The 18,580-nt window shown below is 40.6% G+C and overlaps 1 protein-coding gene across 1 annotated transcript in view; it reads right to left on the bottom strand.

The window, feature by feature from the left end:
- The window catches only part of cntn4 (contactin 4), a 165,744-nt gene that overhangs the window by 133,084 nt on the left and 14,080 nt on the right, over positions 1 to 18,580 (bottom strand). The window contains exon 2 of the mRNA XM_053867719.1: positions 12,320 to 12,456. Within this exon, the coding sequence (XP_053723694.1) occupies positions 12,320 to 12,374 (55 nt within the window). The 5' untranslated portion in view covers positions 12,375 to 12,456. The remainder of the gene's footprint in view (positions 1 to 12,319; positions 12,457 to 18,580) is intronic.

The raw sequence follows: 18,580 nt of genomic DNA, 5'->3' as shown, positions 1-18,580 counted from the left end.
CTTGTTTCAAAGGCTACCACCTTCATTTATGTAAATATTTACAACAACAATAATTCTCTTTCAAAATCTTAAATGTTTCTGCTCAATGAATAATATTTAAGAAATTAAATTGTATTCATATTTAACACGAGAGCTGTGTATTGGCAGACATCTTGTGATACGATACGTATCGCAATACATTGAGATGTTTGTAAACAAGAGTTGTATTTTAGGGGGAAGACAGCTAGTGCAGTACAACAAGTTTACTGTTATGAGTTCAGTGTACTTCAACTGTTAGTTACATTTCAATATCTAGATGTATATTTAAATATTGGTGATGAGCAAAATCCTTCGGGCTTCAACTTCACACATTGTTTGCTGCTCACTCTATATATTTCTGAAGACTCATGAATGAATTGTGTCCGCCAGCATTGTCTGTCGAGACCTCACTGTCGCACCACTGAGATGCCTCTAAATATCAGGACCTAAATAAAGACATACGGCAAAAATAAACATCAGTTACAAATAGGTCGAGTCACATTCATATTAGACAGAGACGTCAACATTTCTGGCTTAGAGGAAAAATGCAAGTCTATCAGGACCATTAGGATTTCCACACTCCATTACCTAAAATCCACCAAATTTTCCTCAACTTCAGTTTCCCCCCCAAAGTCTCCCTGACCTACTTTGGCTCAGCTCAATAATTAACTACAGTAATGTGATTAGTTTTACATAACTTATTATTCAGCCACTTGTGTTTAAGCCTTCACTTCTGATTAGACGCCGGCGCGCAATCACATTCAGGACGTTTTTCCTTTTTTTTTTCTTTTTTCAACCGTCTATTTTTGTAGCACTTTTCTTTGACAGCTGAGCCTCTCGGCCGATGTTTGTGTTTTTGCTCCATACAGCGCAGCGAGACTGAAAGAGGTGTAAATAATGCATGATGATAATCATCATGTCTGGAATCTGGAATATTATTAGTTGGACCGTCCAAACTATGCGATCATTAGTGAAGTGAAAAAACATACAAAGGTGAACACAGGTACTGACAAAGGCCAGTACACAGAGCAAAAAATAACCATCAGACACTACTTGCATACTTGTCTGTCAAACAAAATCTTGAAGGCACCATTTTTTTTTAGATCATTTTAGGTCACAAATTCGATAAACAAAAACCTGAGCCACGTACGGCATAACACTGAAAAGTACTACGAGAGGGGGTAATGTACTTGGTATCTAGTACTAAGAGGCATTGAGAAATTACGTCCTCATAGAGGCTTTGTTACATAACTGAATCACACTCACTCAGTCAGAGTATGTCTGAATCAAAACAAAGGTACATATTATATTTAGGTTCACAATACGCAGGCCGTGCTTAAAAAATATACTATATAAGAGAAGCAAGGACGACAGAAATGGGCTGAGTCACTGGGACCTCAATCCAGTTTCAACAGTCGAGATGTTTCCTCCTTCCTCAGTCCGTTTGTCTTCACTCTTGTAATGGACAACATAAAGTTCATAGTTTTATTAATTTGAAAGGAGTTTTTTTGATGTTTTAGTATGTGGCCAAATCAGCATACTCATGCTACATCAGGCTTGTTGCTAGGATTCTGACTCCCTGCATTTTGGGGGGCAAATCTTTTGGAAATTGTGTTCAAATGCAAGTCTCAGGACTTGAACGGAGTTTAAATCTTCATGTTTTTCAGTTCTGTGGACAACCTCTCGAAAAAGCATGTGCTCCATCATCAGTTTCTAAGGTCCCTATTGACTGGTTTCCACATGGAATATACAAGATATGAACACAAAACACCCTAAAACATTACAGGTGACATCTGCAGAATAGCACGCACACATTCACGCCGAGTTGACACTGCCAGCTCAGCAACTGCTCTGGAGATAAGTAACAGCACTTCTTAACAGCGGGCGCACAAATTTGATCACATCCTGCAGATCCCAAGAGGGATTTTGAGTTTGGCAATAAATCTTGTATATAAAAAAGTACACTCAGCAAACAATCCTCAGGTGAGACAAGCTGTGGGACGAAAACGATATATGATGCTGTATTATCCCTATCTGAATCTCTCTGATGAATTTTTAACCTAAAAGTGCTTGAATAAAGGAGATATCACACTGAATAATAGATGTTCTACTTTCATTTAACCAGACCATGAATCAGCATGAAGATGTCCTGGGAAATTATATTCTTAAATCCTGCTTCTATGGGTACAGTATAAAGTTAATAGCAATCTGGAGGCAGCAATGCAAGAAATAATAATAGAAGCAATTATTGTCTTTTGGAAAGTGGGAGCATAGCAGGTGCTGATCTTCACGACTGTTCAGATTCAGCGGTCGGTGAGGCATCGTGAGCGGAATGGCGCCAGCTAATGAAGCACGCAGGATGACATCATTCGCAAAAAGCATTGATGCAATCTCCAGGTCACCGAATTGCAAACCCTGAGACAGAGCTGCAGAATCGAATTACGTTTGATGCTTTTGGATGATGGACCTTTAGGGCAGCGTCAGTTCTGCCATCTACATAGCATATAAAAGGCAGGTCGTCTTTAAAACAGTACCGAAAAGAAGACATATCAAGGTCAATGCTTTGACTTGGTCTTAGCAAAGCAGCACTCATGACGAGAAACAAGCTTGTGTAGCGACCAAGGTGGCAATATCACTTTACCTCTTGGAAGCCATATACAGTGGTACCCCGGTTCTCCACCACAATCCGTTCCAGACGGCCGTTCGAGAAGCGATTTGTTCGAAATCTGAATAGATTTTTCCCATTACAATGAATGGAAAAAAGAAATAATGCGTTCCAAGCCTTAAAATAGTCTTTTGTAGGAGTGAATGTAGAGTGTCTGCTGCAGGTGGCTGTTCCTCTATGTGTGTGGCCGCTGCATGTGGGAGGGGTTGCCGAGTGAGTGAGGTCTCTCCAGAAGTGAAGAGGTGCCCGGTGCGTGTCCAGCTCTGAATGTGCGCTTCTGTGCAGTTTGGCTGTGACAAAGTCATAAACCAAGTCACGCTCTGTCCCAGACTCGCCTCATCCCTGTCCCAGCTCCAGCCCACAACAGGACATCAAACCCTGGAGTGGAGGTGTGGAGAGCGAGCGCCTCCCCTGTGACACTCTACCACGGTCCAGTGTGGAGACAGGAAAGGTTTTACACCTCAATATGAAGAAAAAACTGTCAGTAAATGTAGCTAACGGGACACGTCTGCATACAGAGGCTGCGTTATACACAATAAAAAAGCGCGCCGCGGGTCAGCTGATTGGTCCGCGCACATTATGTTTTTTCCGTCTTTTTCAGGGCGTTCGGGTTCTGGATTTTCGTTCAAAATCTGAAGCGAAAAAATCTGGGGTACCACTGTATATAATTTCTTAGGTGTTGTTCACACTTTCATGTGTGGCAGTGACCTGTTATCACATCCGTTTCTGGTACTTGACAACTACCACTACTAGTGGTGGAAGTGACTCTAACCAGTTAGCCATCAATCGCAGGCGTATGAAATTATGACCATTTGCAGTATAATAACATTTAGACCACAGATGGTCCACAGGCATCATGGTCACTTTTTGTCATTTAAAAAATTTGTTTCCGACTACAACGTGTTTGTTTTGATCCTGTCTACCACAGTCAATAGATGGACGGCTGAATTGACTCCAGTTCTGCAGCAATACATTACAGTAAACTCATCTGTAAATGAACGGCACATTCATAAACAGCAAAGACCCACAGGTCAACAATCCAATAACCTTTCATTTTGGCCCATCTAAATGGGATGTGAGATAAAACCTGTGCAGTTATATTTCTGTCAAAGTACGACTGCAACAAAGACAAGGCCGCAGCAAGTAAATAAAATTGAATTGAGGACAATAACTGGAGCAAATTACATAAAGGCAATCTGTAAAAGTGAGTTTTGAGGCCTGATTTTAAAAGATGATACTGCAGTTTAATCTCTTCAGGCGACTTCCTCCAAAGTCACAGAAGGGGCCTGGAAAGTTTCAAAATTGGACTGATACCATCTCGTCTCTCAAGATGCATTTGGGGACGAGAAAAGGACTTTCACAGAGCAAGAGATACAGAACACTGCTGCCTAACCCAGTGGGATGTTTGTGCTTTTTTTCCCCCCCAGTCAAGGTTGACAAATAAATAAAGGAAAAGAGAGTACGGAAGGTTTTATCACCAACGTCGCCAACTGTGCACTGCATTATTTTAAGGACTTCGATTAACAAAGACAACTTCTCTTGAGGAAGCAGACATTTATTTCACTTTGCTATTACATTGCTGTCAGAAAGTAGTTACATGTGCTTGCATCAGCCGCCTGTGACCCAATCCAGCCACGATTTTTGTTCCATATGTCTGGTCATTGCCGACGCTGCCTCACAACATGAGCCCTTAACACGACAGCAGTCAAAGTTATTTTCACTGCAGTGTTGTCATCCTGCATCAGTCAGCCTAAACACCATTAATGTCGGCAGGAGCAGGACATCATTTCAGAAATTCAGCAGTTTCTTCGGCCATACGTTTTCAGAACACATCTCTAACTCGTCCTCGGCAAGACTGAGCTCCTGTTCTTTCCAAGGAAGGTTGAAAAGACAAAGCTTTCAGTACCGACCCTGATCGCTCTGGGAAGATGCTTTTAACATGGCAGCCTCATAAGTGCACAGAATGAAATTGCGGTTAACTATAAAGGTTAAAGTACAATACCAGTCCTATGTCGACACTCGGATTCATGAAAAACACTAATGCAGCTTCAATTCAAGTGGACAAAAAGCGGCACCGCTGCGAAAAACGGAGAGTGGAAGTGCAGCGATACAAAAGCAGTACGTGTCGGCGCCACACCAGCCCTGACATGGCTGAGTAAAGATGTCACGCGTGCTTTTAGCTGAGAGAACATCCTTGCAGATGCATTAGTGCCCTCGGACTCTGAGCGATTGTGTATCAGTTTGTGCCCTGAACATTCCTCAAGTTTAAGCGAAGTGAGATAAAAAGCATAACTTCAAAAAAGAAAACATGTCAATGAGTGAATTTGTTCCTGAATGAAATCTGGGTGTTTTTCAGAAACTTTGAGAGTCTTGGTTGTGAATAAGAAAAGCAATTAAGATGATGGATATGATGACTTGAAGAGTCACTGACAAGGCTCTGGAACTCTGCCTCAATATGCAGAAGGAAATTATCTCCAAAGAAATTGGTGCTGTTGAATTTAGGGCAGCACTGATCTGATTTTTTGGAAGGCTGACAGCGATTTTTGATGAATGTTTTTTTTTTTCCTCAGTCTTTTTAGATTAATGAACACAAACCTACTAAATAACAATAATACTGAACATCAGTGTGTAGAAAACATTGCAAGTTTCAATGCAAATAACAAATGAGCAATACAAAATGCAAAGTGAACTTAACTTAAATATCAGAATGTTGCCTTAGAACGGGACAGACAACTCTTCTTTTCATAGGCTACATGTCAAAACTCTGCTCTTCAACGGCAGAACTCGGCTGCTCATCCAAAACAATAAACTCCACTAGCATTGGTTGCGGCAAGAGTTCGCTCCGGTTAGCTTTAGTTTGTTCGCCTCTTGGTCGCACTCCAATCCGGTGCGTTGTTCGAGGCCACGTGTCTTGGTTTAATGCTGAGTCTGAGTCTGTTGCAAATTGTAATTCGATTTTCTTGACTGAGAAGTTTTGCCGAATGAATATTGTCAGGCAGGTCTGCAGCATCACAACAAGTAGAGTGAATTTCCAGAGGAAAGCGGTTTCTTTTTGTCATTTTCACATTGTGATGTAGCAATAAAATTCATCATGGATGAATATAAATATCAACTTATTAAAATCAATAATACAAAATCAGCATTATTTGACCATGATGATGTCATAAATGGCCAAATCGGCGCAGATAAATTTGCCGGCCGATCGACCGGTGCAGCCCCAGTTAGATCAGAACGCAAAACTGAATTCAAGAGAACTGGAAACAATGGCCTCACAAGAGTATAGTAAAACCCTGCTCTGCTCTTCTGTGAAACACACACATATAGGCACCATGATGGAAGTTAAGAGACCACAATGGAAGTGTATCTTTAAAAGTTTAGAATCAGTGAATATACCCTGCATTTCACACATTGTATTTGTTATAATTGCTTGAATCTTCATGGGCATTCAGTCCAATCATTGCAGCTGTTTTCCATTTTGTTCTTTCATGCCATCATTGATGTAAATCAGTGAACAGGCAGGTGACTCATTTCAAAACATAATTGGATTTGAACTTTGTATTAAACGCTCTTCCATTCATTTGTATAGAACAAAACAAATCAAATCCACAGCCGGGGCTGTAGCATGCATCTGTACAAACTCTGGCTGCCAGTGTGGCTTACATTCAAATCCATTTTTGCGCACAGCCGTGTGACGTATCCAGCCTACAGTGAGTTTACCTCCATGCTTTACTAGAATAATCAGCTCATTTCAAAGAAGAGATTTGAGCCCTTCCATTTCAAATTTGGTTATGATTTGCTGAATTTACAAAAAGGACACGGCAAATTGAGTCAGAGAGTGATGCTTCCGTAGCTCCCACAGCCTCAGCTGGCCCGCCTGTCTGTCGAGGACATAAAAAATGCAGCAGCTCAATCCCTCCGACCACGCTACGCTCCGCACGTCCACATGGTTCCAAGCTCATCTTTTTCCTCCAAGAAACTGATGACATGAGTGCCAACTGAAGACATCCACAGAACGTCGAATCATTTTCTGAATTTTATTCCAAGAAAGATGGTCCAGATAAAAGAATTTTTGCAAGGGAGCTTAAATAATACATGCTCAGCCCAGGTAGTGGTGTAAGTACAGCTCTGTATCTGGTGTGTATATGAGACTCAGGTCATGTGACTACCAATGAAAACAAGAAAGGCATGACTCGAAGACGGAAGCGTAACTGTGGCAATATTTATCACAGACCTTTTATGAGATTTGAATAGGTTTTTCATTTCATTTTTTCCTTCGCGTCAGGGCTGCTCTGCTGTGCCACATGTGCACCTGAATGGTCGGAGACCTTCACTGGAGACACTGTGGCACCTCATGAAATAATCTCTCACATTTCGCATTTGAATGCCTCGCTTTAAAAGCTTATCTTTCTCAAATGATTTTTTTCACCTACACGTCCCAATGATTCTATTGTGGTAATTGATTTTTTCAGGTCGTCTATTGGGTTGTTTGCTGTTTAGTAAGCAATCGTGTGTTGTCTTTATCTGAAATATCTTCTAATAAATCATCTTCTTTAAGGACTTCTCATGAGGTCCTCCACTTTTATTGATCTTCATCAGCTTCCCCAGTCACCAACGCTCTTTATGTCTTCAGGAACCTCAGCAGCTGCCTCCCTCTTCCACTTGTTCCTTGTATTTCATTCTTCACTTTATATCTGTCCTCTCCACGAGTCCAAACTAGGGCTGCACATTTAACCTATTTCTTTCATCGAAATCAGGATTTTCGATGTGGACAGACTAGCTGGGGAGATGAGGTATCATGAAACAGTATTGCAGGGTTGATGAAACAGTGTCCTAATTTTCAGAGGCCACTAGATGGCGCTCGTGGTTTAGAAATGACGTGAGGTTTCATTGACTTAGTTGTTGGAACATTTTACAACAGACAGCGCCACCTGAAATTCAGGTTACTGTTTCGTGAAACTTCACCTACCCATCACTAAATATGGGTAGTGATGGTTAGATGAGGTTTGAGTTCATTGCTTAATAAAAAGCCACGACAAATCTGCGTAAATTTCTAAGGTGAACATGTTGAACTGTTCTTCTCTCTGCTCCTTCTCAATCTCATTGTCATGTAATTAGAAATATTTGTATGCAGTGTATCAATCATGAAGCATGAAGAGTCATAGAACACGTCAAGTACCGTTTGAAATGTCTGTAGTTTATCAGTAATGCATCTGAGACTTGAAATAAACGTTCATCCATTCATTCATTCGTGATCTGCTTCAGTCAATGCTGGTGTCCAGCAGCTAAGGGCACCTCTGCTGGAGGCACGTCATAAGCATCAATTTGAACAACGGCGCATGTCACCGTGTCTGCGGCAGTAAACACGGAGCTGCCAACGTCCAACAAACACAGGCAGTGGGTCACCATGCTTAGTAAAAGTTATTCTTTAGTAGTCTCATCCAAAAAACACAAAACAAATATCAACTTTACAGGGGAAAAAAAGCGTCTCTTGTTTTCGTCAAAATTACCCAGCCGTAGTCCAAACCCCTTCTGACTTTGGTCTCAGTCACTTCTCACTCAGCTGCCAGTCTTTCTGTCTCTAAACCACACATCAGAGCCTCCCTTTCACTCTGGCTTCACAGTGGCCATCTGTTCCACCCTGTCTGCACTTTCTTCTTCCATTCCATTCATCGATGTCCATCACTCTTGCGTGATTAACCCCAAATACTAGAACTTTCCATGCATGTGATCTGCCTTACTTCTACTGACAAATGCTGAGAGAATAAACCAGGTTGAGTTTGAGATATTCATGCATTAACCAGAACCGAGTGAAAAGGTGGTGATGGGCCATTGAGGCTTCATGAAACAACACCATTGATGGCACTCTCTGCTCGAAAATCTTTGGATTTTACCAACTATTTAAATGAAACCTCACAAGATTTTCAAACCAAAAGTGACTGAGCGCTGAAAGTGAGGACACTACTTGGTGAAGCCTCACCATTTAAATGCTTCATAATGAATCCAGCCTTCGCATGAATTTCATGTTGACGATTGACCGCTGAGAAAATATCCTACGAACAACCCTGATATTTTTTGACTAAGCAACGGAATGTTGCAAGTGAATGAAATGTGTAGCAACATCACTGCTCTACACCAGAACGTGTGGGGAGGGGGGAAAGTTTCTTCTTTTCAGAGGATCAAAGTGTTGCATACAAATGTACTCAAAGTATTCATACATTCAAAGGCACTACGGCGATTTACTCCTGAACCCTGTGGACGGTATTAACATCACTGGAGAGAGAGATGGAGGGTGAACATTGACTCTGGCTCCTCTGCAATTTTAACTCCAAGTACTGGATGGTATTTGAACCACAATTACAGGACATGGTCCGTTCAGCAGGACGAAGCCACAACTTCCAGAGAGTAATGTGAAGGTGAGACAAAAAGAGAAGAAGGACAGTGTCACTAGAACTGGAATTTTTTTGTTACTTAAATGAGCTACTGTAGTCGACAAAAAGATCAGGGTAATGTTGGGTAAATCATATATCGCAATATGGACTTATACTGAGCAACATAATGTTTATAATGATTAAGGTTGTCAGACGTACGTCCACCCGTACTTACGACCACGGCATCGCATACGACAGTTACGGCAGCACAGCATCTCACCCACCTATAACCCTCGCGTCGGCCATTTTGAATGGCATTCGACTTAGATCCAATCCCACTTACGACCAGTTGGTCGGAACCGATCCCGGTCGGAAGTCGAATGTTACTTGCAGTCTGAAAAGCATTGATAGACAAACCTGTTTCATCCTGATAAAACAGTAATCTGCCATTTTATTGTTACTGTTAATAAGCAAACTAAAACATGACTGTTTTTCCACTGTTATCATTTATTTGTTTTTTTTTTGTCTTTTTCATTATCTGAGTATTTAATTATTCTATTTAATCGATTTATATCTATTTATATCTTTTTCATTTTAATAAAGTTGAATATTTTATAATGTTAATGCCTTCCTAAGTGTTTTTTTCCCCTACAGTATCGTAAACAGTGTCCATTATTGCATATCCTCCTGGACATGAAGTCCTTATCTGTCATTTTAGTATCATGAAAACTCAACTAAAAATGACAAGACATATATGTGTTTAAATACACAATACAATCTGTACTATTACGTCAGTCTGAACAGATTCGTGCACAAAACGTAGTCTAAATGAACACCTCTTGTTAGGTGTCTTGAATAAACAAGGTGCAGTAACAGGTAGATGAGGTGTCACGAAACTGTGATGAAGGTCTGATGAAACTGTAGCCTATTTTTCAGAGGCCACTAGATGGCGCTCTTAGAAAAGACGTTTAAATTGAAAACATTATAGCGCAGACGGTGCCATCTGGTAGCTTCTGGAAAAAAAGAAACTGTTTCATGAAACCTCATCAACTCTTCAATACTGTGTCATGAAACCTCATCTACCCGTCACTTCACCTTGTTTATTCAATACACCTCATAAAGTTTGCAGTTAGTGCAAATGATTAAACTGTGCTGAAAACCTGCTTTGATAGGAGAAATATTTTTGTACGACTATAAAATGGAAAACTTCACCTGCAGCAGACACTACAATGGAAGACACAAAGCTGGTTCTTCACCGACAACAAATCTCTTTGGCTGTAGTCAAACAAATCCACTGCAGTGACTAATGAGCATCAGGTCTCATCGGCGAACCCTTTCCCCGGTACATCTGAATTAAAACCTGTTGATCAGACACCGTGAGTGATTCAGCTGGTGACCTCTCCCATTTGTAAAGGGAGACAAATTAAAGTCCTCCATCAAAGTGTGATCAATGCCACAAAGCCTCTGGCTGCCACGGCTACCACTGGAAAATGAGGCTATAATTTCACTCTACTGCGCGACAAATGAATGACGGGTGTTTGAGAGAACCTAGAAATGGTGTCATGGGCTCTGTTTGAAAAATGACATTTAATTTAACCCCATCTGGGTCATCTGTTTGACTGGTGTCCGTCACTGACAGAGCAAAACGTTCCGTCAGACATGTTTTAAATGCAAATACCTGGAATGTCACGAGAGGTGGATCTGAATAGGAAGGAGTTGTGTGTACCTCAGTAGTCGTACAAGTGGTTTGATAAACACAAAAATCCTTATTCTTCTGAGGATTACTGTCAAGAGCAAAACTCTACAATGTTTTGCTGCTCATGAACTAACATGTCTGTTAACATGTTAATATTTCAAAAAGATTCATGAAGTGGATCTATCAGTAAGACCTGTTTTGTACGGAGCCCTGGAAGTGACACGCATGTTTATTTTTTGTGGATGTGACATGCCGAGATACAATTACTTCCTGGAACCACTCTGTCTCCCATGGCTTTGTAACTGTTTGTAAATTTTGTCATTCGCTGTCTGCAAGTCAGAATATTGCAGACGGCAAAGTCTGTGCGCTTTTAACGCTCTGATCAAGTGGCTTCTTCTCAAAATAATACCACATGTGGCATGCATGACTTTATTTTTTTTCTCCCGTGATAACAGTTATCTCAAGATCATTTTTATCTCGGGGTAAAAAAAAAATAAAGTCATGCATGTCGCTTCCAGTGACGCGTAATACGTGTAGCTTAGCCACAGATGGTATTATTTTGAGTAGAAGGCACTTGATCAGAGTGTTAGAAACGCAGACAGTGACTGACAATGTTGGCGAACAGTTGCGAAGCCATGGGAGACATAGTGGTTCCAGGAGGACGTATACAAAATGCTTTGCCAGAGAGGCAGCCACGCATGCGCTGACATTTACGATTGTATCTTGACATAAAAATTATCTCAATTATCACGAGATAAAAATTATCTCGAGATAATTGTTATCTCGGGCAAAAAAAATAAAAGTCATGCATGCCACATTCAAAAAAAATAAACACATGCATGTCACTTCGAGGGTCCATAGTTTTTGGGGCATCGCTGTGTTCATTTTTCTTGAACATAACACATCTACACAGTATTGATACAGCAAATAAATGTAGATAAAATGATAAAAAATCTTATCTAAATGGACAAATTGATGTTATATTCATTATTTCTTAAAGAATTATTTTCAAAAAGTGCTTGAATTTATTTAATCCATTTTTTTTTAAACAAAGGGAGTGCAGGCTGCATGGGGGGGAGACACCGCACCATCTCCACTATGAGCATTATTCCTTCATGGTTGGCCATAAAAACATGACAAACAACATTCTTTCATTTATTGGAATCACCTCACAGAGGTCAAGACAATGACAAAAATGGGATTCCTTCACCGCAAAAAAACGTCATTTAACTTGATTTACTCTGTAAGCAGGGGGCTACATTTCACCAAAAAAGCAGAACTCTTAATATTTTTGATGCGTCTGTTCCATTGAGAAACACTCAAAATACTAGGTGAGGCTCAAATCTGTTTAGATTCAAATGTTCCTCCTTCAGTGCAGCAGCACCTCAGACGAGATCACATGTGCTACCTATCGCATCAGTGTTACAAAACAGCTCATGCACCTGAGGTTGCTCTTCTTCACAAATACCACTTTCATCCCGTCACCTGCCCCAAATGCATATGAATCAGCACTCAAGACTTCACAAAGGCAGCTTTAGCATGCATCAAAAAGTTCCTAATAAGATGCTTTACCTGCGAGGCACCCCATAAGTGACTGCAGTACCAGTAGTTTCCATAGCAACTCCATCTTCAATTTTACAGGGTCACAGAAGTCTCACATCCAACCACCAATGTATGGAATGCGATTTGCACCTCTCTGGGGGAACAATCTGTGAAAAATGGAGAAGACAACTTTAGTGAAAATTAGAAGGCAGTTTCATAGATGCCACCTGTCTAATTAAAGTCAGTCTAAAAGAACAGTTTTTCTTTTTTTTTTTTTTTTATCAACCAAACTCTAAGAGTGAAACCGAGGTGTGGTGCGCTCACACAACAGAAACATCGCTCACATTCATTTCCATATCCCCCGCAACTGCAGGGACGCTGGCTTTTCATATCACTATGAAAGTGAAGTCACACTTATAGCATTGTTCTTGCTAGAAGCCTCAACACTTTCATGCTCATAAAAGAGCGCAGCCAAAAAGGATAAAGCTCTGACATCTTTAACAAGTACTGTGTGCAGTTTCCCCTCCCAACACAGTCAATACCTCCACAGAATAGGAATTAAAACAGCCAGGTTTGAATGGCAGCCACGTCTCTTGAAGTTTGTCTTTCTGTGAGTGAAAATACCATTTTTTTCGACGACACAAACGACTTTTTGTTATTGTTTGGGAACTAGTCAAGAGCCTCATGAATACAAAAACAAGTTGGACTATTTTGCTTTGAGCTGAGAAGCTGAGAAGTTGGTTGAAACAGGGGCTTCAAGTCAAGATCACACTTTTCTACATACATGATCAGTCTAATAGGTTAAACATTTAACAGCATCAAGTGCCTCAGTAGCTTGTTCATGACTGAGGGAAGAACACTCATTTTGCAGTTTCCCAGATACTGCATCCATTTGTTATTGTGAATACCAGAAAACACGAATAGGCTCAAATATTGTGATAAGTGAATCTGTCATACTGTATCAATATATTTGATGAAGTGATGATATTTGTGTGACATGGCCTGATATTTAAAGTTGTCTATATTAATATTTAACACATAGATAAATGGATGTGTTGCTGCATTTTTTACATGTTTAATACAACCTAAAATGATGGTTCTTATTACAATATATTGTTGAGCTTACAGAATTGCAATATATCGCAATGTATTGTATCATCACTCATGTATCAGGATATGTATCGTATTGAAAGCTAAATGACATGGCTGGACTCTCTAAATGTACACAATTATTCAGGATCTCTCTGGAGACAAGTGAAGTTTTTTTGTGTGTTTTGTTGTTTTTTTGACTGACAGTCAACATGATGGGTTTGGCAGGTTTTAATTCTCATACCCTAAGAGTCAGTTAAAAACCGTGGTGAAGAGTACTTGCGTCCCAAAGTGCCATAGGCAGCCTTCCATGTAGCATCCTGAGGCAATAGGCTTTCAAGCATGTTTTGCCTTAGGCAGCATGTATCATCAAAGAAAGCTGGTGGTCAAGAATTGAAGGGTTCATAAGGTATCATGAGCCAGTGTTGTGACTTTCAGAGGCCACCAGGTGGCACTGTCTGCTGTAAAATGTTTGGAAACCTCAAGTGTCTAAAGTCTAAAAATTAGGACACTGCAATACTGTTTCACGACATTGGTATATAAACCAACCAAGTCACACTGAAGTTACAGTCGTCACCCACCTGCACACGTCCTATTCTGAACCCTGCCGTATGGAACGGACACAGATGCATCAACACGCCTCGCTGACTACTGTGTCCACTTGTAAATCATTGTTATTTGACACTTTGGAAGTGAGAGTGTGTTGGTAGAGCCGCCCTTTGTCAGTGAAGAAAAACACAAACTCAAACTTTTAATAATTTAAATGACGAAATCCAGCTTTAAAACCATGCCTTTTTGGAAAAGCAATTTCCAACTTTAGCTCTATGTATTTTTTCTGAAGAGGACCTCAAAAGATATAAACTTGGTAGCTGATACAAGTTTGCTTTTCTTTCAAAAGGGTGCAGCATTTACCTCCTGTCGCCCAGGGACGTCTTCATGGCTTGTCAAAAGACATTATAAAAAAAATGGAAATCTTATCCTAATGGAAGAAAGCCACAGTCTGGACAGTCTAGAGAGAAGGCTCTTTAACTGCGCTTCCCACTTTCAAACACACCTCAGCAAACCACTAATCCGATCTTTATTTGCTTCATTCAAGTGCCGTGGGGTAATCTTGACACGAGGTACCAGAAGGTGAGCACATCCGTCATACTTCAATTTTACTTTCACAGCCAAGGAACTGTCCTGGAATATCATGAAAAAGTGTCCTCCTACAAGCAAGCCATTGAACTTCACACCAAAGACTGACAATCCCAGGATGATGAGACGTTTTTAAACACATATTTTTCATGTTTAAAATTCAATTCAATTCCAAAATCTCTATTTGAGACTTGGACTAAATGTGGAAAAAGCAAGATGATGAATTGGTTCATTGAACAGAATTTTTACTTTTTTTAAAATGAATCTTTATTTTTAAGTTTGCAACGTTACATGAGCACTGTCGGAATCTTTTTCGTTCAGAACCATCCTTCCTACAGAGTGTTCACCCGGACGTGAGGAGAGTGACGTCAACTTAACATAGTGAGTGAGGAGGCACCAAACCAAGGAGGAATCAGAGTTGAACATTGCAGTGTTATTCCTATTAACTTATGCACATGCATTTTTTACACAATTATATTCAAAAAGAAGAGCAAAAGAATTTAAAAAAAATCACAATTATCCGAAAATGGACTGAAGTTTTACAACTAACTGAAGGAACTGACGTTTTTTTGTGCACTGTTATATAGCCAATAAATACAGATTTGTATGTATAGATGAAAGGACGTGACAAAATAAAAGAAATGCAATAATTGTGTATTTTTTTAAATGAATGGCAAAACTCTCAAAAACTTGTGATCCTATAAAAGTTAAAATTTGCCTTCACCATGCTGCAAAAAAATAATAGTAATATTAACCAAGTAAAACAATGTTTCATGAATTTAAGTTTATACCTATTATACTATTTTAATTGTAGCACAGAACACTGCAGGTCCTTCTTGCCGAACAATCTTGAAACGATTTGTGGATCCTGATGGTAATTTCCCCACTGTGAACATTTCCTTGACCAAAATGAATGTTTTCCTGAAAATCAAAAACTGCTAAATGTTTAAATGGTTGAGCGGAGCTCAGTAATTGTAAGAGTGACGAAAGAATTGAAAAAAAATACATGCAAATGTTGCTTAAGGAGTTCAGTAATGCTCAGCAAAGATGATATAATAACTGTTGCGCTGCAACATTTTTCACAAAACATCACAAAACATTCAACCGTCGACACCTTGGGATACACGTGCATGGCCTGCTCTTATTATTCGCAGCGCCTCTCCTTTCCACAGCTGTCACCTGAGATCTCTGCCTCCCAAAATGTGCCTTTGAATTTGCATACATCATATAGAAGCTTGTCAGAGTCGGATGCTGGTACGAACAACAGTAAAAGCCTCTGCAACAGACCGAGGGCCTTTTAATGCATGTTAAAACATGTCCAATTGTTCTATTCTAGGCAAAACCGTTTGTCAGTGTGATGCTTTCATAACAAGCTTTTATATCATGGTTTTAATGGGTAATACTTTTTAAAAATGCCACGACTGCTTCAGTCTTGTAAAATGTACTGACAAGTCTCTTAATACAGTCGTGTATACATGAGAAGACACTGTATAGATTCCACCCTGAACACACCATTAAAATTAAACTAAAAATCCATGAACGAACCTTAATATTTAGTAGTATCTGTAAACTGTACTTTATTTTTAGCTGAGTTACATCAGACATGTACATACATGAACAGAACTCTGGCCGGTTCTCTATCTATTATTTACCAGTGGGAGTTGGTTTTTTTTGAAGTAAACTAAGAGGCACATGCTTTTTTTTTTTCCTTTTTGTTTCAGGTCCCACGCTACAATCAGCGTTTCCCCCATTCGGCTCGATCTTTGCTTTCAACCCCGCCTGATAACAATGCTGAAGCTAAAGATAACACACTTCTGGGCGCCTGACAAACCTGCAAACGGTTTTGTCTGTTGCCTCAGTAATCTATTTAGTTACTTGATGCCAGGAACATGTTCTGCCTCCACAAACAGCATCCAGCTGTGAATAGCAACAAAGAGGTTTACATTCACGGCGTGTCAGACATAATATCACAGTTGTCTTTGCTGAGAGAGAAGCATCAGTACTCACACCAGAACAAGGTTCTTCAATAGAGACACCAGTACTGCAAATACTGCGGGGCATTGTGAGTAACTCAACAGTGGTCTGACGTAAGAGTACTGCATATGTGACATGTCTCTGGTGTGCTATAGATTTTGCCCAACCATCAAATTGCATAGCTGTATTTTGCAGTAGCTACAGTTGATAACGGAGATGACTGATGATGCCTCAGGGTCCTCATAGAAGAGATGATGTGCTCACTCAATATCTGGGAAACGTCTGGACGTTAAAAGATTAATAGATTTTTACCCATCAAGCAGCTAAGTGTCGAGCTCCATGAGCTGAGCAGCTTCTCGCTCATTGTGATGGATGGAATATGCTTTTCTTCGTTTTTTTTTTTTTAAGACGCAAGTTAAACAAAGTCAACAGCTAGCATACGGAAGGTGGACGTTATAACAAACACTGAACAAAAACATCACGCGTGAAAACAGATCTTCTTTTGAGTCTGTAAAAGCTTGACTACAATAAAGAGGTGTGAGCAATTCCATGCAAACTCCCATGGAGCCGATCTTTCCGCATCGCTAACCTTCCCATTGTTACCCTGTCAATAAGAAAGATCGGCCTGAAAACCAATTTAATGAAAAGTTGGGAATCACGGTTAGGAACCCCAATTAAGGCAACGGTCTAAAGTACAACAAAAAAAGTGATTTGTCCGACTACAACCCTACAAGTAACAAAAATCTGCCTGCGGCTATCCATACATTAGGTCTTACACGTGCTAAAACGATTGACACGGACGGCATTAAACGCAACATCAAAATACTGACCAGCCACTGAGGCAGAAAGGATACAAACAATTCATCAGGTTTGGCCTCCAATAAAAGCGCAGGTCACAGTGGACACGCACAGTTCAGTAATGTGCCGAGAGGTCCGGTATCCATTACCAGGAAAAATCCTATCTTTGTGCCGGAGGTCCAGAACGGCACTTTTAAATTTAATTAGCTCTGGAGGAGATAACCCGTTTGTTTAATGTACTGCCCTGGTCCTAAGAGATCCGTCGTCCAATGTCAATGATATCGGGGCCAGGAGCCAAGCAGAAACAGGGGTGATCGAAACGCCAGCTTAGCTTTAAGTACGTTTCATCTATCAGCTGCTTCTCACATCTGGACTCACATTTACTACTTGCCCATGTTATGGCACTAAATGATCCTTTTTACTGGCTCACAATCGCTCTGCTGGCACTGGATGTGGACATTCAAGTCAGCCCATTGACCATCAGAGGGAGAGTCATTTCAAAAACTCTGTGCGGAGAGACTTCGAACGTGACGGCGGCTCTGGGCATCAGCACTTGGTTGGAAAAAAAGGACACCTAACATCTTACATGCACTGCCAAGTAGTAAAACGTGAGACAGTTCTATGCATGGTACCTAGATGCAGAGCTCCAAATAACAAAATAGCTTCCATATTTTTTAACATTTGAATTATTGAGACAACGTTCGCAGCACAGGAGATATGAATGTCGAGCGTGACTTCCAGATTCGGTTTCAGAGGTGAACACTGTCAGACAGTGTATAACTCTGCTGTGTTTATTGTTCCCATGCTGAAGAGCTCAGGACAATATTAGGCAAAGCTCAAACACATCGGGTAACTAATAGAAGACACCACCATGCATGACATCAATAAGACCTTGTGTTGTGGTGTTTCCAGTTGGGCATCTTCACTTATGGCCTTTAACTGCGTACGAGATCACGACAGTGGAAAAATTGGAACGGGTGATAAGCACACAGCTAGAGTGCCAAAGCTCCATCGGACCGTACAGAAGTAGAAGAATTCAAATGGACCCAAACCTGTCAAGACCCTGACTGAACCTGAGAATGCAGTCATTCGAACAACGGGAAGAGAGTGGACTGCATCAGAAGCTGTTCAGAGTGCGCTTCACCTCAGCGATACGGTTGGCCAAGTTCAGCATGGGAGAGCAGGCCAAAAGTTTCTCTGTGGCACAAAGCAATATCACTCCAGAAGAGACAGCTTGTGGTAGGGAAAGTCAGGAGGCAAGTGGAGGCACAGCAACATGCCAAGGCTGTCTCC

This window comes from Synchiropus splendidus, chromosome 6 (assembly GCF_027744825.2).
Source record: "Synchiropus splendidus isolate RoL2022-P1 chromosome 6, RoL_Sspl_1.0, whole genome shotgun sequence".
Taxonomy (NCBI): Eukaryota; Metazoa; Chordata; class Actinopteri; order Syngnathiformes; family Callionymidae; genus Synchiropus; species Synchiropus splendidus.
Note: the sequence above shows the minus strand (reverse complement) of the source record. Positions and strands in the feature narration are given on the sequence as shown.